This window comes from Cynocephalus volans, chromosome 3 (assembly GCF_027409185.1).
Source record: "Cynocephalus volans isolate mCynVol1 chromosome 3, mCynVol1.pri, whole genome shotgun sequence".
Classification (NCBI taxonomy): Eukaryota; Metazoa; Chordata; class Mammalia; order Dermoptera; family Cynocephalidae; genus Cynocephalus; species Cynocephalus volans.
Genome location: NC_084462.1, coordinates 94,857,623 through 94,878,646, shown reverse-complemented (window position 1 = coordinate 94,878,646; position 21,024 = coordinate 94,857,623). Strand labels below are relative to the sequence as shown.

At 35.9% G+C, this 21,024-nt stretch overlaps 1 protein-coding gene across 2 annotated transcripts in view; it reads left to right on the top strand.

Annotated features, from left to right (window-relative positions):
- Positions 1-21,024, top strand: part of SNAP23 (synaptosome associated protein 23) — a 32,824-nt gene that overhangs the window by 1,603 nt on the left and 10,197 nt on the right. The window contains exons 2-5 of one of the 2 annotated variants that reach the window (XM_063088518.1): positions 11,621-11,691; positions 12,270-12,311; positions 12,727-12,775; positions 13,586-13,703. In XM_063088518.1, the coding sequence (XP_062944588.1) occupies positions 11,635-11,691; positions 12,270-12,311; positions 12,727-12,775; positions 13,586-13,703 (266 nt within the window). In that variant the 5' untranslated portion in view covers positions 11,621-11,634. Of the gene's footprint in view, positions 1-11,588; positions 11,692-12,269; positions 12,312-12,726; positions 12,776-13,585; positions 13,704-21,024 lie in introns of both variants that reach the window. The other variant, XM_063088517.1, reaches the window with a different exon arrangement.

Genomic DNA, 21,024 nt, shown 5'->3' with positions numbered 1-21,024 from the left:
TCTTTTTTTCCTTTATTTGCTTTCTATATCCCAAACATTCTGGAAGTCTTTTTTTTTTGGCTATGTTTGTATTCTGCATTATATATATGTTAGCATTTATAATATATTATGTTGCTTGCACGCAAGGGTGCTGAACTTTTTATTCTAGCACCATATTTTGTTTCCAGATCTACAGGTTGATGGTGGGACAGATGACAGGGACTAGTCTTTTCTTTGCTGTGGTGGGTAGAGACTTGAAATAGATGGATCCAAAACCTCCAACAATTGGAGGAAGTGGATTATGGAGCCAGGAAACAGCATGTACTGTGCTTTTTTTTTTTTTTAATATTGAGAGTGGGAGGCCTCCATTTGCACTCATCTAAGTTCATTGATGTTTTGGTTTCAATATAGGTTGTGTTGCTACTAAAATATTTAAATCACTGATCACTAAGGCCGGCCCGTGGCTCACTCGGTAGAGTGCGGGTGCTGATAACACCAAGGCCACGGGTTCGGATCCTATATAGGGATGGCCGGTTTGCTCACTGGCTGAGCGTGGTGCTAACAACACCAAGCCAAGGGTTGAGATCCCCTTACCGGTCATCTTTTAAAAAAATAAAATAAAATAAAATAAAAATCACTGATCACTATATTTTTCTGGAATTCCCTCATCATTTTGTTGATTTTTTGAGTTCTGTAACTTAGATTTAAAGTTTGTTTTAAATTTATTTTGACAATGTTCTGACAATTGAGATTACTTTAGATAGCTTTTTAATGCTTGTTAAATAAAATCCAAACTTTTTGGTACGGTATGCAAAACCCTTCATAATCTGTCTTCTGTCTGCCTTTTAAAGCCACCCTGCCCTCTCCATATGTACACACACACTCACATTAACACTTACATACTCTATTCCTGCCTGATCACTGAGGTGTTATATTGTGGCATTTCCTTGATAATCTGAACTCATAATTTTTATTAGAATTGATCATACTTGGATTTTGACTCACACAAATCAAAATCACAAAGAGATGTTTAATAATTATTATGAAAAATTATAATAGCTTTATTGAGCACTGTGTGCCAGACTCTGTTCTAAATGCTTTGCATGAATTAACTCAACCTATATATCAACACTTGGTTAGCATTATTATCCTTTTTTAATGAGGAAATTTATGCACAGAGAATTTAAGTAGCAGTAGTGAGGATTTGAAACCATTCTGCCTTCAGATATTGGGCATTTACCCACTCTATTATATTGCCTTTTGTATAAATAAGAATGCCACTCTTTTAATGTTCTGTGGGGTTTATTCTTTTCCAGGGACCTGAAAGCTTATGTTCTCTGTACGTGGCTTCTGACTCCTGGTGTCAGAATATTTGAGAAGCTAACCAGAAAGCTTCTTGGTGAACTTGGAATCAGAGCCAAAATACTTGGATGGTTTAGGTGAATATTTCATTCAGGTGGGGTGAAGCCTTACTGGTCAGCCCCACCCCACACTTGGTATCTCCTGGAGGAGGATATCATACTTATATCTGCCAGATTGTTTGCCTCTCTTCTCTGGATAGATTGGCAGCTTCTGGCTCTTGAGTTTCATTCTTGTCTTTCATATAGAGCATCCCCTTTCTGTTCCCACAGCCGTTCTTTTGGACAGGGGTAATATAATTGATTACAATCACACCTACGTCTGCTTCCCCAGGATTACTTCTGGGTGACTTGAGTATAATTGTGGAAGTTCCAAGGTTCACAGGGACTTGAAGACCAGGTGCTGGACATCAAGCAATTAAGTAGCAATAGGAGGTTCTGTAAAACTGACGTGTAATTTTAGTCTTCTTTTTAGTTCCTGATTTTTAGTGGTACTTTCCCACTCTTTAGTATGATTTCTGTCTTGAATCATGTGCTTCAGTGTACTTTGAAACCAAGATGCTTAATAGATATGAATCTGTGGTGAACTTATAATATTTGCATAGTTTTGAGGCCTTTATATAAGAATGGTTAAAGTTATTTGTATAGAAAGTAGAAAGGAAATGAGAGAGGAAGTAAAAGGAGGAAACTATCTGTATTAGTCTGTTTCTGTTGCTTATAACAAAATACTTGGAGCTAGGTGATTTATAAAGAAAAATGAAATTTATGGCTTACAGTTTGTGAGGCTGGGAAGTCCAAAGTCCATCTGGTGATGGTGACAGTGACCCAGGCGTCTCACATTGTAAGACAGTGGAAGCAGAGAGAGCATAGAGAGAGAAAGACAGACTTTCTTCTTTTAAAGCCCTCAGAACCACACCCCTGACCACCATTTTTAATCCATTCACTACTGCAGGGTCCTATAATCCAATTATGTCTTCACAGCCCACCTTACAATTAACCATAATTGAATTTCCCACCCTCTTTACAGTCACAGTGGGGGCTAAGTTTCTTATGCATAAAAATTGGGGGACACAATTCAAGCTTCAGTGAGTTTTGGGGGGACATAATTCAATCCACTGCACTATCCTTAACATAAATGAGACTCTTATCTCATCCAAATTCCTTCAAGAAGAATTAAATTTCCCAATCAGAGTATAGTTTCTTTTTGGCTTAAACTAGAGTACTCTGAAATACTTAAAAACCCATAGTTTGCATGTACCCATTGTTTTTTGTTTTTTTGTTTTTTGGTTTTTTTCACTATATAAAGATGGCCAGTAAGGGGATCTTAACCCTTGACTCTGTGTTGTCGGGACCACGCTCTCCCAAGTGAGTCAACCAGCCATCCCTATATAGGGATCCAAACCCATGGCCTTGGTGTTATCAGTACCACACTCTCCCAAGTGAGCCACGGGCCGGCCCTATGCATGTACCTACAGTTTTTGAGTATGAATGTGAACATTTTAAATGTTTTGTATTAGAAATGGAATCTAGGAGCAAAAAATATACTCCTGAAGAGAAACTAAATTCTTTTCCCCAGTAAATGATAGTCTGTATCTGAATTTCTGATTTATTTTTTGTAATCCTTTTTCTATTACTTCTATCCATTCTCTATTATTTATCTTTAAAGTCTTCAAGTAAGAGCTGCTTAGGTGTGCTCTGTGCGTATACTCATACTTAGGTGCATAGAATGAAGGCACCTAGAATAACTCATGACATGAGATACCAGGGGTAGGTTGGGGGTGATTGGCAGGGCTTCACCCTGCCTAAATAAAATATTTACCTAAACCATCCAACTTGGCTCCGATTCCAAGTTCACCTAGAAGCTTTCTAATTAGCTTCTCAAACACTCTTATACCAGGTGTCAGATACCACAGAGAACGTAACTGGTAACATGTATGTAAATGTTCAGTTCATTAATAACTGTCATTTCATGAGTCTTTACTCTGTGCTGGGCACTGTGCTAAGCACTTCCTAAATAGATAAGTAAATTGCCTGGGTATCAGAGCTAGGATGAACTCAGGGTCTATGGGCCTCAAAGTCTGTGCTATTAACCACTACATTATGCTCATTCAATACAATGTATTCTCACCTTATCTAGAAATAGCAAGCTTAGTAACAGGAGATTTATTTATTTATTTATTTATTTATTTAATTTTATTTTTTTACAAAAGATGACAGGTAAGGGGATCTCAACCCTTGACTTGTGTTGTCAGCACCATGCTCTCTGAAGTGAGCAACCGGCCATCCCTATGTAGGGATCCAAACCCATAGCCTTGGTGTTATCAGCACCGCACTCTCCCGAGTGAGCCACAGGCCGGCCCTAGTAACAGGAGATTTAATAATAACTAAAGTCATATACCATGCAACCCAAGTAGGTTTTGACAGTAGTTCAAATAATCTTAGCCTTAGCTCAGAAGACTTTAGTCCTGTAGGAATGTACATGCATTAAACAACTAGAAAACTGAAAAAAGGAAAATTGTGTATGTTTGGAGGCAGTGGAGAGGAATGCTCTATTTTCCATAAAAAACAAAATACATTGAAATAAGTTTCTAAAAAAAAAATACTTAGTAACATATGATATGACTTTAAAGTTATGAGTGGGTTTTTTTTTTGACATTGAAATATGTTCCCTTAATTGATAGTAAATGCTTGAATAATGCTTGTGAAATGAATTAAGAGGGATGTGTTCTAGCTCAAGGGTCTCTTGCCAAGCCTTCAGACTAGACAGGCTGTTGACTCCTCATTGCCCTCCATCCACCAGTGTAAGGGAGTTTTCAGCTTTCTCAGGGTGTTTCACCATAAGTAGACGGTAGTTTTCACATGAGATATCAGCCCTAGCCTATAGTTTCCCTTTTCAGTTGGGCCCTAACTTGGCCTGCCCTCCTAAGACCATAGACTTCTGCAGACAACTGCTTTCTCTTCCTCAGCGACCATCAAGTCTGTTCCGGGAAGTACCTTACTAGTCTCCAACATCTGCACCCCACCCCCCTCTAGTATTATAGAAAGAACCCGAGAGACAAGAGAGTTGCATTTTACTCTCTTAGCATGAACAAGTTGGATGAGGTGATCTCTGAGGTTTATTTCTCTTCAGAGAGAATTCTCTTGAGATGAGAATTAAAAGAAACTTTGTCCTCAAATAAGTGGTTAAGGTAAAATTAAGCAGAAATTTTCTTTTTTTTTTTTGTCTTTTTCGTGACCGGCACTCAGCCAGTGAGTGCACTGGCCATTCCTACACAGGATCTGAACCCGCACCGGGGGCGTCGCCGCGCTCCCAGCGCGGCACTCTCCCCAGTGCGCCACAGGCTCGGCCCAGAAATTTTCTGTAAACTAGTATTTTCCAAATGGAGAAGAAATGAGGTGATTCATTGAGTATAAAATATAAGTTTGTAGTTGTGCCTACTCTATAGCTATTGTCATCTATTTTAACTGAATCTCTAATGTGAGCTGTATACTTTGGCAGCAAATAGTATGTTTGGCATAGCAAAACTACAAAATTAATATTTTTTCCTTCTCATTTTCCTTTTAATTCCTACACATTATACTTTTTAACTTGACCATTTCCTTCTTTCAAGTATTTTTTCTCTATCCCTGTCATTTTTTTTCAGCTTTTTAAATTGAGATATAATTCACATAACTTGAAATTCACCATTTGAGTGTGTAATTTAGTGGTTTTTATTAAATGAGTTTGTTTATGTATATATATAATATACTTATACATATTTTATATTTCTTAGAATATAGCCTGGCATGTATAGTGCTTTATAAGTTGTTTTTTTGTTTTGTTTTGGCAATTGGCTGGTACAGGGATTGAACCCTGGACCTTGATGTTATCAACACCACACTCTAACCAACTGAGCTAACAGGCCAGCTCACATGAGTATTAACTATTGTAGTTGTTACTGTGATTCCTTTCAATTTACTACCCACTATCTTGCCTCTTTCAAAATGGTGAACAGACTATTGAAAAGTCAGCTGCCATTTTTAAAAAACTTTTGTGATGCTTGACTGTTTTTATACTAAAAAGTTGAGAAAGTGTAATGATCCTCCATGTATTATTCACCCAGCTTCAACAGTCAAAGCCAATCTTTTCTTCTATACTCCCACCTATTACTCCACCTCTGAATTATTTTAAAGCAAATCCTACAGACTACCATTTAAATGGCTTCTAATTTCATACCTTTTTTGGGAGGTTGGGGGGGAAATTCCTGAGATGCTGATTGTTGGTGGAAAGTTTAGAGAAAAAGGATATACTGGTGGTGAGGGGCAATGACAGGAGATTGTACTCCAGGTTGGGACTGTTATAAATTCTCTATTCCAGCTAATTTGTCTGTGTGCTTTACAAGATCTTCTTTTATCTACCTCTTAGTGTTTTGCCATGAAAGTACTAAGAACTTGTTCAGACCCCATTATAACCCATTCCTGCCACCTAATGTGAAATATGTTTTTCAGCCTAACCTAAGCAAGGGCAGCATTTAAGAAAAGTGTTCTACTGTATTATTTCTATACTTTTATGGTTTGAAATGGATGATCATCTGTCAAAGGATGGGAATCCACAAACTTATATTTACTGTACGTGCCAACTGGAAGATTCTCTCAAGAGAAGCTAAGAATTGATATTATGCTTATGAATTAGAGTCTAGAATTTATTCCTTGTGTTTTTCTCCAGTCTTATAAATCTGTTTTCTTGGTTGTCAGAAGCTATCATATTTTACAATAAAAAGAAATGTGTGAAATTTAAAATATAACTACATTGCAAAGTACTTTGAAAATTGGGAAAAGAAAAATTACTCTTAATTCTAGTAATACCACCACAGCTATTGGCAATATTTTGATAATTACCTACCAGACTTTTTTCTACCCATATTTCCCCCCTTGGGTAATTATAGCGTGCGCGCGCGCATGCGCACACACACACTCATATATTTGTTAAAGTCATACTTTGTTTACCTTATTACTAACTTTCATAATCTAAGCCCCTTTCTGTGGTTTGGGTCACTTTGTTCCTTGTTTCTTAGCCAGAAAAAAAGAACTATTTAAGAATAATCTTTTATTTTTTAAAACATGCAAAGCAATATATATTTGTCTACAGAGGTACCTATCAACAGGAAATTTGGTTTAATGTAAGCCTGTTTGATATCTGTCTTGATGTATACAGACTCATGACTGGCATGAAAATAGTTCAAATGTATATAGCCTATACAGTATCATCAACTTTAATATGCAAATTTACTCTTGCAGATGAACAATTGATATTTAGTAGTTATTATTTTAAACTGCATCTACATTGTTGTCGCTAATATTTAACACTGTTGCTTAACTTTTGTTTTGCCTACTATTTCTTTCTGCTTCAGTAATGTAAAAATAATGATTAACATTTATTGAACACCAGACATGTGCCAGGCACTGTGCTAAGCACTTTGGATGGATCAACTTTTTTTAATCCTCACCAAAAACCCTGTGGAACAGATTGTTATTGTTATCCCTATTTTACAAATATAGAAACTTAGTTTTAATGGAGTTAGGTAACTTGCCCCAGGTCTTACAACAGATACTTTGTAGCGCTGGAATTTGTATACGGGAGCTCCCACTCTTAACTACTATGGTACCCTACCACAAACAGAAGTTTCCACTGTTGCAAATGCATTATTTACCATAAAAATTTAATCAAAATATGCCAAAGTAAATGGCAAGTAAATGGCAAGTGTTATCAAACTGTTAAGACTACAGTAATAAACCCTATGAGTGTAACTTGTAGATCAGCTTCATTGAAATTAATTTTAAGAGAAGGAATTAGGCAAGATACTAATTTGGTAGAATATTTTAGCTGCAAAATTCTTGCTTTCCAGTATAAAGTGAATTATTTTATAAAATCATTCCTGGCAGGACCTTGTGGAATTGATGATGATTTAAAATGCTCTTTTTTCTATTACTTCCTGAGTAGCTCTCCAGTTTTAAAATGAAACCACATGATCTTACAAGGCCTTTTGTTGTGTGTTTTCCTTCCCAATAGTTTTATTTTTATTGTCTAAATTAATGTAGATATTTCCAGGTTCTAAAATACTAGAAGGCAGCTAAAACCATGATTACTCTGGTCTTTCTATTTCTTCTTTCAATTTAGCTGTTTTATTTGAATCTCTGGAATAGATAAGATTTCATGGTCTTATTACAGAAGGCATCTGAAATTTTGAAATGAGTCATCAGGTAGTGTTGCTTAGCCCATTTTCCAATATTCAGGAGTTCTCATAGGATCTGATATATTTATTAAGGGGGATATAGTCAACAATAAGACTATTAACCAGACTGTGAGCTATCCTTGGTTTCAGAGTAGATCCAGACTTGAATAATAAATCTGCTCTTTACTGACTCAGTCACCTTGGATATATTATTTACTTAAACTGAGCCTTCATTTCCCCATCTATAAAATAGAATAATGGAGATAATGATGTATATAAATACTTAGTAGGGTATATGACACACAGTAGGTACTAAATGAACATTTCTTCCCCCACCCAGGTTTAAAATAGAAAAGAAGTTAAAGTTAAGTTAGGAGTCTTAGTAAGTCCAAGTGAACCATAGGAAAGGAAATAGGGTGTAAAAGCACTGAAAAGAATCTTGCATTTTTCTCTCAAAGGAACACAATTAGCATAGTAGATTAAATTTCCAGGAATATTGGAAAAATAACAGATATTTAATCTATTAGATTAAATCTGAGAAAAGTAAATTTAATGGCATCTTTGTGTCAAGTGTTGTTTTGTTTTTCATCCCTCACACACCAATTCTCTTTTCCTCAGCATTATGGGAGGCCTTTTCCTGAAAAAAAAAAAAAAAAAAAAAAACCACAAAAAACTGAAGATAGTAATAAGTAGAGCTATATAGCTAATTCTAGTTTATACTCTGACATTTCTGAGCAGATTTGCAAAGACCAGTAAGAGCCTGAGGAGTATTACATCTTGTCTCTCTTTGTCCTTGTCCTTGATCTGATCCTTGTATTGTGTGTCATCTGCTCAGGGAAGAAAAAAAAGGCAGTTATTAGGCAGAACTTTGAGTTCACTGAAATAGTGTGTCTTAAAGATGACCTCATTACCGTATCAGGAGTGGTTCTTTTTTTTTTTTTTTTTTTTTTTTTAAGATGACCAGTAAGGGATCCTAACCCTTGACTTGGTGTTGTCAACACCATGCTCTCCCAAGTGAGCTAACTGGCCTTCCCTATATAGAGATCCAAACCCATGGCCTTGGTGTTATCAGCACCACACTCTCCCAAGTGAGCCACAGGCCAGCCCTAGGAGTGATTCTTAACACCCACCTCCCAGGTACATCTGTTTTTTTTTTTTTTTTTTTTAATATTTAGAAGGCAGGACTCTTGGAATCTTCTATTTTAACAAAGGACAATTGTGCATTCAAGGCTCTCTTTGAACCTTCATGGAGTTTTGCTTGTTTTTAACTAGGAAGATAGCCAGTATTGGCTTGTAATTGGCAAGGATCACCTCTAGGAGTAGAATTTCAAACTTATAAGATTTTTTATAATAAAAATTGAGAAATCTGGGCTTCCTTCCCCCCAAATATATCCCTACCCACAGGATACTATATCTGAAAACCTGACTAGAGGTGCCATTTCCAGACACTAGTGGATTGGTGTGTATTGTTTTTCTTATCACTTTCTTCTTCGTTGGGTATTGAGGAGTTATACATGAGAGGAATAGGTAACTTTAGACCATACTGTCTGGGAAGGGCAGGCTTTGGAGGGTTATCTTGGTTGGGGTTCTAGGAAGTGATGGAGAAGCATGAGCTTACCTGGGTAGGCAGGTGGGGTATTACAGAAAGGAAAGGTGTACAAAAATCTGGAAGTGAGAGGGCAAAAAAACTAACTTCCTTTTCTTCTCTTGGCAAAAGAGGAACGGTAGCATGGACATATGTATGATAAAGCTAAAGATTTATAAAACAATTAGCAAATTAATAAAGCACATAGTTCTATTTATGCTTATGTGTAATGAATGAACAGTTGTTAATTCAAGAAAGGACTTTATATCTTGAGTATATATCTTAATAGATGAGCATTTTGCCTGAACCACAGTCCTACTATGGCAAGCAAAATAAAAAATTAAATTTGGAACTTAAAGTACTTTTTAAAATGAGCATTAGGAACTTAAATCAAGATTTAAAATATTGGTTGGCTGGTTAGCTCAGCTGGTTAGAGCACAGCCTTATAATACCAAGGTCATGGGTTCGGATCCCAGTATTGGCCAGCTGCCAAAACAAGGCTTAAAATCTTAATTAGACCTTAAAACACTTATGTATAACAGTAGAGTTATAGATAGGACTCTAATTGCAATGCCTTCCCGGACTGGGAATATATGTGGTTGTGTTTTGTGTTATCCAAGATGATTCTACTAAAAGTGAATGAAAAGATTCGTATGTGAACAGCAAGCTGTTCCAGATGATACATATGCAATGGCAGTTTTTGGTTTGTGGTTCTAGTGGCTATTTGTAGGCTTTGTGCTACTGTTACACGTAGCTTTGTTTCCAAGAGCCCCTTAAATACTTTGAGAATACATCCTCTTTTATCTACTTATCTGTTCTTTCAACGGACATTTTCAGAATACCTACTGTCAGATCCTGTTAGGTGTTAGAGGTACAAAGATAAAGTAAAATCCCTGGGTAATTAGGTTCCTTGCTTATCAGTGAATGTAAGTATACTCCACGGCACGGTTTCTCACCCCAGCACTTTGACATTTTGGGCTGGATTATTCTTTGTCGGGGGGCTTTTTTGTTGGAGGGTGCTTAGCAGCTTCCCTGCCTCTACCCACTAGATGCCCCCCCCAAGTTGTGACAATCAAAAATGTCTCCAGATATTGCCAAATGCTAGGAGGCAAATTTAGAATGTGAACCAGACTTTATCTCTGTCATTGGCAAAGAGCTTTGATAAATTCATTTTCAAAAATTTAATACAAAGCTAGCAAGTGTAATGAAGTAAATAAAACCTAGATCCATCACACAGTGCTTATTACTCCACATGACTTCTCAAAGAGGAATACACAACAGTGGTACTGAGTAACACCTACTAAATGTTTTATTTTATAGTTTGAATGTCCCTAAAGTCTTCTCTTTCTGAGTTACTATGTACAGAAAAATAATTGTTCAGTTTCTTAGAGACTTCACTAAAACAAATAATACAAGTAATTGGAGGAGGAAAATTGACCCATAATAAAAACCTTAATTCTATTCTGAGCTCTTTGTACCTGTATTACCCTTTTCTTGTTAAGAGTGAATATATTTCATTTTCTCCAGTGAGTAGCCAGGGCAGCTGAAATATTTTAGAAATGTCTTCCGTGTTCTTCAGGCACATGACTTTGGATTTTGCTACTTTACTAACTTGGACTTCTTCACCTTATTGCTTTTCCGTATTCAGACAACATATGAAGAACATTGTACAACAAAGAATTCATTTTAATAGTCTCTTTTGCGGGGAGAGGAGGCAGCTGGCTGGTAGGATTTTAATAGTCTCTCAAAGCTTGTCTTCTAATAAGGCTTTGCCTCTCAAAGTAGAGGGACCATTTTCCAAGTGGAAAGAGTACTTCACTAGAAGTCCTATAACCTGTATTGTGAGTTTACCTTTGATATTGTATTAGTCTGTTTCTGTTGCTTATAACAAAATACACAGAACTGGGTGATTTATAAGAAAATAAAATTTATTGCTTACAGTTTCTGAGGCTGCGATGTCCAAAGTCCAGGGAACACATCTGGTGAGGGTCTTGGTGGTGACTTCGGTGACACAGGGTATCACATTGTGAAATGGCAGAGCAGAGAGAGAGATTCTCCTCTCTCTTCTTCTAAAAGCCCTCAGAACCATGCTCCTGACCACCATTTTTAATGCGTTCATTACTGTACAGTCTTACAATCTAATCACCTCTTCAAGGTTCCACCTTTCAATTACTGTAATAGGATTTCCCACCCTCTTAACAGTCACAGTGGGGCCCAAGTTTCTAACACATAAAATTTGGGGGACACAATTTAAGCTTCAGGGAGTTTGGGGGGAACATAACTCAATCCACTACAGGTACTAACTAGCATTAAAAATTCATTTAGCCTCTCTCAGCCTTAATTTCTTTACCTGTGGTATAGATAACCTCTTTTATATTGTTGTCCTAAGTATCTGAATTCCATAAATCTACACTCTTTGCTCAAACAAACTTTTTTGTATCTTTATTCTTATAGAATATCCACATTTTTGTTTCTGTACCTGATAGAATTTTGATTCATCATGGATAATCTGTCATCAGAAGAAATTCAGCTGAGGGCTCACCAGGTTACAGATGAGGTAAATGTTTTACTCAGATTGAATAATTAATTCCATTTTCAGTTTTCACATTGGAGGAATGAGAAGGCCTACTTAGAGACCATTTGACCTTTTCCTGGTCCTTTTATATCAAAGATTGCATTTGCCCCATACTACCATTGCTAGCTCCTTTTTTTTCAACTCACCAAAAAGCTAAATAAATGAAAACAATTGTGTATGATTTATTTTAGATAGTCATTACTTAACAGTTACATGCAACAAAGATACACTAGATTTGATGAATTCTGGACTTTTAGTTAACAATTTTCTAATATCTGTGTAATATACTTAGATTTCTACCTACATTAAATTTTTCTGACTTCGTAACATTTTTATGACTCCCATTAACTGCACCATCTATGTTTTCTTTTAACAAGCACCTGGTAGGAAGAAAATAAGTAAAAGTATAGTGATCAACTTTCTTTCCCTTGTTTTAAAGTGAGGGATGGACTTTATTTTAAAAATAGAGTGGCATCATAAATATGGCCTGTGATCAGATTTTTTATTTTTATTTTTTTGCTACATGTCTTGGAATGCTGAAACTCTATATTTTCTCCTAGTCTCTGGAAAGTACAAGGAGAATCCTGGGTTTAGCCATTGAGGTAAGAAAATGTTTAATCATTAAATTAAGTGTAGAAATTTATTGGAGGAATCCTAATTGCACTAGATGGACTTGGTGTTAAAGAGTATCATCAATACACTTTATAATCTGGAACCCAGTATTTGCTGAAATTGTCAAACTATGCACTAACAGACCTTTTCTGTTTTTCCCTTTGACAGTATTGGAATATGACAGGGAAGATGAATTCACCAGAGTTTGTCATTTAATTATTTTGGGGGGTTAATATGTTAAAGTGTGTTGGTTTAAGAATACTAGTTCTGTCTGTAGCTCTAATCCCCTGAGAGCTTAGATTTCTAAATGATTCTGTCTTGCTATTTGTCAATCCTTATAGGTTTTGTTTCTGTTGTTTGGGGTTTGTTTTGTTGTACTATTGGCTTTTTCCCCCTTTCTTTTAGTCTCAGGATGCAGGAATCAAGACAATCACTCTACTGGATGAACAAGGAGGTGAGTTGAAGTCATTGGCAGAAACTCTTAAGTTGACATGAGATGCCAAAGAGCCCTATCAAATCAGTCATAAATTGCTGCCTTTGAGAGTGCCTTCCCTTTGTAAGATAAGAGTGATATGTTTACTTCTTTTGTTCTGATTTGAACAATGCCCAGCTATATACCATGTATGTGTTAAGGCCAGCATGGTTTATTGTGTGCATTGGTCATATGTAAGTTACACAGTATGATATTCTTGCATCATCCTCAGAAGTCAAGATAAATCCTAAATACAGGTCTAGATTTAGATGAACTTGGAAACATTTGATTTGAGTTGGCTGTGAATAATCTGGTCTAGTTTTAATTAGTCCTGTGACAGCCTCAGATTTTTAACCTTTCTTTTTTTTGGTGGCTGTCCAGTACAGGGATTGAACCCTTGACCCTGGTGTTATCAGCACCACACTCTAACCAACTGAGCTAACTCACCAGCCCTGAGCCTATTAAATGATAGATAGAAATGCTGGAGATCTGGTCTGGTCAAAGTATACTTAACTTGGTTGCAAGGGTGATCTCTAACAATCCTCATATGATCCTAGTGTACAAGTTTCTTTAGAACAAATTTTTTCACAGTAAGAGGCCAGGTGCTCAGGATCGGAATAAGAAAGATTGTTTTCATGTTGAACAGCTCGTAATACTTTCTGGCACTAATATATTCACTGTGGTGGGTTGTTGGTAGATTTAAGGTTGAAGTTTGCTGTGGCATAATAATAGCATTTTCTGGTTGACACCGTAATTATAACACAAAATGTAACTTCCGCAACTTATTCTTAGAACAACTAAACCGCATAGAAGAAGGCATGGACCAAATAAATAAAGACATGAGAGAGGCAGAGAAGACTTTAACAGAGCTCAACAAGTGCTGTGGCCTTTGTGTCTGCCCATGTAATAGGTGAGTTGATAAATCAAAACCTTTTAAAAATAGATAGATAGATAGATAGATAGATGATAGATAGGTAGATAGATAGATAGATAGATAGATAGATAGATAGATAGATAGATAGATAGATAGATAGATAGATAGATAGATAGATAGATAGATAAATGATAGCATTCCCTGAGTCCCATCCCCTATCCATCCCCTTCCTCCAAATAAGGTCAGAATTATGACTAGGCCTAAATGAGAAACTTTGTTAGATAAACTTAAGATATTTCTCCTTCAAGCAGATCAAGCTTTTCATGTGAATAGGCATGTTCACAGAAAACTATGGCTTAAATTTGACCAATCCTGGGAGCAAGTCCCAATTTCAATTTGTAGTAATATACAAAAAGGTTGAAAATATGCACCTGGATGATACAGAGCGAGATGGAATTATTGTCTTTTTCTTTTAAATAAGAAGTATTGACAAAATATATATTCTATGGTAGACACAAGAGGGATGGCCAAGGGTGTAAAGGACTTGGACCTGTCTTCAGAAGACTTACCATGTGGTTGGATATATGAGAAAGAATAGCAAAAAATAGAAAATATATAAATTTAGTGTTAGATCATATGATATCATCTAAGGCTAGGGGTACAAAACTGGTAAAGGTTGGGTTGGAGAACATCTCAAAGAAGAGATAGAATATGGGTTGGGCTTTGAGTGGTTAGAAGGAATGGAGAGGGGAAGGTATTTCCTATGGAAGGTTGAAAGTAAACAAAGATTAAGGAAGAGTTCGACAACTGAACTGCATCATCCATGTAGATGAGAAGTGGAAAATAAGATATAAATAGGTAGTAGAGAAACTTGAATGCCAAACTAAGGAATTGATAGGTTGGAGTGCCAAACTAAGGAATTGATAGGTTGGAGTACACACCAGGGGTCTAGTTAAAAACCTTTTGTATTCTGCACACCAGGGGTCTAGTTAAAAACCTTTTGTATTCTGCACACCAGGTGACTAGTTAAAAACCTTTTGTATTCTAGGCCTATGATGTAAGATTTTATCAGTGAGATAAGAGAGGAAAGTGTAAATCAGAGAATTCATTTAAAATCAATTGATTATATATGAAACATGAAGAAGGAAGAATCAAAGAAGACTCTGAAGATCTGGAATCTAGTAAACTAGGAGATGAAGAGTCTTCAAACCATTTGTGTGTAATGTATGAAATTATGCTTGACACAAAGGAATTCATTCTTTTTGGTGACTCCATTGTGAATATTTAAATTATCTACTTACCTTTGGATAAACCAAACATCATTGTGTTGACAAATATTTTATATATTCAGATCAAGATGAGGTTTGGGCCAAGGCATTCAACTATCATCTTCCCTTCTCTTAGAAGGAGTTTTTTTTGTTTTTAAAAAAGTAATTAACAAAACAACTTTGAACTTTATCCTTAGTTGAAATGACAGTGTTTGGAGATGGAATGACTATATTTACTGCTGAAAGTATTCAGTTTTAAAGAGCTTCATAAAAATTAGTACAGTAGTCCCTTCCTTATCTGGGGGGACATATTCCAAGACCCCCAGTGGATGCTTAAAACTGCTGTCAGTACCAAACTTTATGTACTGTATGCTATGTTTTTTTTGATACAATAACCGAAATGGCTACTAAGTGACTAAAGTGTGGGTACTGTATATGGTGCAGATATGCTAGACAATGGGATGATTCACATCTGGAGCAGGACAGAATGGCATTTCATCACGCCACTCAGAACAACACACAATTTAAAACTTCCGAATTGTTTCTTTCTGGAATTTTTCATGTAATATTTTCAAACTGCAGTTGACTGCAGGTAACTGAAACTACAGAAAGCAAAACTGCAAATAAGGGGGAACTACTGTACTACCATCCAGTTGTGCCAGCTGGTCTGGTAAACCAAGAGTGGCATACAAAAGTCTACAGACTTTCAGCACTTTTACTCCTTAAAGGAATTAGAAATGGAGGAGTTTTTGCTATATTGTCATACTTTCAGAAAAGTGTTTGCATATGACAACATTTTCTGTGCCATTTCTGTTAGAGAAAATAGAATGTAGTTGCTTGTTGGTCAACTTTAGTGTTTGTTTTGGTCATGAGAAGTCAAGATTTGACAGTGCTCTTCCTAGTCTTGTCCACCGGCTTTCTATTCTAACACAAGCCTGTTGACCGTGGTTGACTCTCTGAAAGTCCATATTTTAATAACTATGACTTGCCAGTCAGTGTTTAGCAGGTTATTTTAAATGAATAAGTTATAAATGCACAGACTATTTGATTCAAATTTTAGCTGTGTTTGCAGATTTATTTGTTGTGCCTTACTCCTGTGTTCCACGTGCTCTCTTGGAAGAGTGTAGAGGAGAGAAAGTAGATGAATTTCCTTGAGATCAGATGTTAGGAGAAGAACAAGGAGAAAGAAGTCCTCTCTAGAATCTATAGCAAGATCAGCTCTGAGCCATGGGTTGATGAACAGGAGGAGCAGTGAATCCTACAATTGTCTAATATCATAGAAAGTGAGAAATGGAGCTTCAGAAGTATTTATTTTATTTCTCTTTGTGTATCCCAGCCAAGCACAGGCAAGCTTTTCTTGGACACTGGTGGAAGAGAAGGTAGAGTATGGTCCTGAAGCAGGCTTTAGCCTCACTCTCAGTGGAAACTTTTCTCAGTGGGTCAAGAGAAGGCACTCCTTAACAAATGGAATCAAGGGGCTGCTATAACAGAACAGTTGTTCCCTGAAGAGGAGAGAGTAATATTCCAGTTTATTTTATTTTTTTTCCACACAGCTTTCTTTTCTGCAGTACTGAATTCATTCCCTGTCAGCAGTCACTAATATTCCACTTTAAAGATGTCTGATTTTAATTGCTTTTCTTTCACTTATTTCTCCTTTACAACATTGAGACCTTGGCCGCTGTGATGTCTCTTTTCCTCAGCTCAGTCTCCATCATTGCTACCAGTGTCTTGATCTTTCTAATCTTATCTGTGAATCTGTGTTTCATTTAGGCTCATTATATAAATAGCCATAACATGAACTTCTCAAAAGCAGACACAGGATCTTCGTTCTCTTTGTACAAGGGTAGTATTAATTCTGATACAGTCTGAACACCTCTAATCTGGAAATTCGAAATCTGAAATGTTCCAAAATCAGAAACTTTCTGAGCACTGACATGATGCCACAAGTGGAAAATTCCGCACCTCTGTTCCAAAGCATTTGAGATAAGGGATACTCAATCTGTGACGATAAAGATGACCTTAACACTGCAGAAAAAAATACCTATAGATGACATGATGAAAATGTGTGATGGGCTTGTTAAAGAACTAGAAAGTGTGCATTCATAACAGAACAAGATATCATGTCAGTTTAAAAGTTCAAAGAGAGACTTCTAAGACAAAAACTGTTGTTAATGATGCAGATGACTCTGGAGGAAACATTTTAAAAAGCCGTCTAGCAGAATGCTTCCTCATCCCGACACGACCCACTTCCTGGTTTCAACTGCTTCTGATATTTCTTCTCACTTAAAAACATAAAATACAGTATATGATAACCTTTTAATCAAAACACAGCATTGTGGGTGGAGACTGAAAGCCTGCCATTGTTAGTTGTTACTATTTAGCAGCTAATACAGGTATCCTGGTGATGCAACTATGCTGCCTAGTTACCCTGAACACATTATTTTTTTGCTGTATTAATGGTATGTCATATTTTTTACTGTTAAGTACTAATATGTCAATAAGTATAAGAAAATGATTGCTTACTGGTAGCATATAAATTCAGATTCCTGAATGATGTTGATAGATTCCTGAATGGCAGATAAGAGGGGCCAAACAACCACAGATGCTCCACACGAATGACTGAGATAATGAAACCTTGTGCTTTCAAATGGTTCCGTGTACACAGACTTTATTTCCTGCACAAAATTATTAAAAATATTGTATAAAATTACCTTCAGGATATGTGTAGAAGGTGTACGCAGGTTCTTCAAAAATTTCGTGGAAAGATTTATATTATTTAATTCTATTTTTCCTGAACTTTTTGAAGTACCCTTGTATATGAAACATAAATGAATTTTGTGTTTAAACTTGGGTCCTATCCCCTAAGATATTTCATTATGTATATGCAAATATTGCAAAATAAAAAAAAATCTGGAATCTGAAACACTTCTGGTCCCAAGCATTTCAGGTAAGGGGTGCTCAACCTGTAGTAGTAGTAACTTGTAGAAGTAATAACAACGCAGGTCCACAGTCTCTTTACCATTCAGGAATCTAAAAAACTCTAGGGCCGAGCCCGTGGCGCACTTGGGAGAGTGCGGTGCTGGGAGCGCAGCGATGCTCCCGCCGCGGGTTCAGATCCTATATAGGAATGACTGGCGCACTCACTGGCTGAGTGCCGGTCACAAAAAAGGCAAAAAATAATAATAATAATAATAAAAAAAATAAAAAACTCTAAAAGCCAAGGTTTTTTTTCCATAATGATGCCACAGCTCAGTAGGCTACATAATGTAACTTGAACTGCAGCTATTTATACTCCTTTTCACTCTTAGTGTAAATATTAACTGCAGAAATATTGATGTGTTTGATTATGTGGTACTTCTCAAAACATCTCATATCCAAGGGTTTTGGATGACAATTGTGGGCCTGTATATTAATTTAAGCTACTACTTTGAGCACTTTAAGTTTAATTCATAAACAATAGCCTTAATATGATATAGATGCTCTTATTATCACCACTTTACATGGGAAACAGAGGCACAAAGAGGCTACACTAGCAAGTGGAAGGGCTGGTATTCAAAACCAGACAGTATCCCTGCTTTTGACTATATACTATATTCTTTGACTTTGACAGGAATGAGCCTTTTTGTTGTTGCTGTTGTTAGATGTACAAATATTGCTGTATAGAAAATGTCTTGAGTAGATTTGTTCTTTGAGATTTCTTTTGTTCAGTGGGATTAATTGAAGCCCAGTCAGCAAATCTTTTTTTTTTTCTTTTTTTAAATAATACATAAAATTTTAACTAGCTACTTCTTTCTAAAGGAGTACTGGAATTTAGTAACAGACTGCCAGAATTAAAGTTTAAAATTGTGAATAAATGCCATTCTATTAGCTTGCTACATTTGAATTCTAAAATAGCACAGATCCTTTTTAAAAATCCTGTATCTTTGACAGTAACTGATAAGCTATAATTTTAATTAACAAGAGTTTAAAAGGAAGCAGACTTAAAATGGGAATAGTAAACTGCCTGATGTCCCAGTTTAACCATTCTTAGACAAGGTATTCTTCTGTCTTACCTTGCCTGTCTTATAAACTGAAACATAATGGTGTGTAGTTTGAAGATAAATTGGTGTTTTCTGGACCACTTACTAGAGAAGTTCAAAATTGGTACTACAGGTTTTCTACTATTCCAATCTTATGTCATATTCAGATATAAAAATTATTTGAATGGTTAAATATTGAATTATATTTCATTCAGCAGTTGAGTGCTTCCTCCATGCTACTCACTGGAAATACAAATATGAATAAGGCACAACTCTGGCCCTGTCTGTTTTATTTATCATTACTCTGTTTTTCATTCCTCAAATGGTATCTGACACACAGTAGGTACTTAATAAATACTTGTTGATTGAATGTCCTTGAAAAACTTGTTGGTTGGTGGAAAAGTTAGAATGTAAAAAGATTTTTAAAATTACATTGCAAATAAAATACATGATAGAAATAATTGTGAGAAATCTGTAATCACTAAGGAAAGAGTTAGGAAGTTTCATGATATCTCCCTTTAGTATTTGCCTTTTCTTGTATTAATTTTTATAATTTTAGGAAAGAATATCATCACCCAAACCATCTGAGGAAAAATGAAGTGTGCTCTGGTTTAAATAGTTTTTGTTGTTCTTGTTGTTTTTGATCTAGATTCTCAGATGTCAGTTGTTTTATGAAACCAGGCAGGAATTTGAATGTATTATGCTTTTAAAACTCTAAACCTGCTTCCTTTCTGTTTGACTGCCATTTACCATTTTCTGCATTACATTCTCTCACCTAATCTCTTCCTTCCTAATCTGCTTACTAAAAATGAAGATTTAACATCAGAAGCCGGGCTCAATAACTGATCAAGGGGAACTTTAAGATGCAGTCTTGTGGCGCAGTTTGGGCTGCTAACCTGCTATCTCAAGGTGATGCTTCAAATGGCTTTTCTGTGCATGTGCATGGATTTTGTGAATGGTGGAGACTGTCTCAAAAACTGTGCTGTGGTGTATAATGTAAGGGGAATTTGTTCTCAATGGGTGCTGTCTGACAAAAGATGGACTTGACAAAAGGATCTTAATTTATAATTCCACCCTTTGACTAATGGCTCAGATAACTAAATTTTTGCTAAATAACATGTAAGGTTACCAAAACAACACTTCTGAAGTTTCCTAAGAAGTTTTAAATAGGTTGATCTTTGTAGACAGCTGCTGCAGTCTAGTTCTGATCAAAGGTAAGGCGGAATGCATCTCTTGCTTCATAGAACTTTGATTTCAGCATCCTATCTTCTGTTACATTTCCCTACTGCTTTCTGGTTCCTGAGTCAAGATTTCCTCTATTAAAGTGTTGATTCTAATGATTTGGATCCCTCATGATTTAGGCCACTACCACATCAGGGAGTTAATACCCATTCTAGTCATCTTAAATCCTGTTTGGAACAAGGTGGGATATAAATTTTAAATGTTGCCGTATCTAGTATCTTCTTTTTTTAAATAAGGGTTTCCCCTCTTTATATATGTTATAATCTGTTCCATAATTTCTATTACATCATGTTTTAGCATGTTATGATTTCATGTTGAATTAATATGGAACTAACTAATCTTAATTTTTCATAGTGCTTAGCCCTTTAGTCATCTTATTATTTATTATAATGTCTGACTCCTTAATTTTAGATCTTTATAAAAATCATGAAGACCATGATTAAAGGTTAAAAAATTAAGCATTTGATTTCTACCCTTTGTTTCCTGTCCTCCTTTTTCTTCTTCTCTTAGCTTAACCATCCAAAACACACACATGTGTGCACACACATACACATACTTATTCATATTACAATTTATATTTTTGATCCCTTTTCTCTTTGATGTGAAAGGATAATAGCTAATATTGGTCTTTCTTTTTGCTGTTTTTATTCTGTTAGTACTAATGTTGATGATAACCAAAACTAGAAAATGAAATTGTTAAAATTTGGGGGCTCATATCTTGGTACTTACTATTTTCTGCTTTTATAGCAGATTTTGAATGGATTAAAGATCTTTCAAATTCTTATTTTTCAAATTTGCCATTTTTGAATAAGATATTTAAATGAAAAA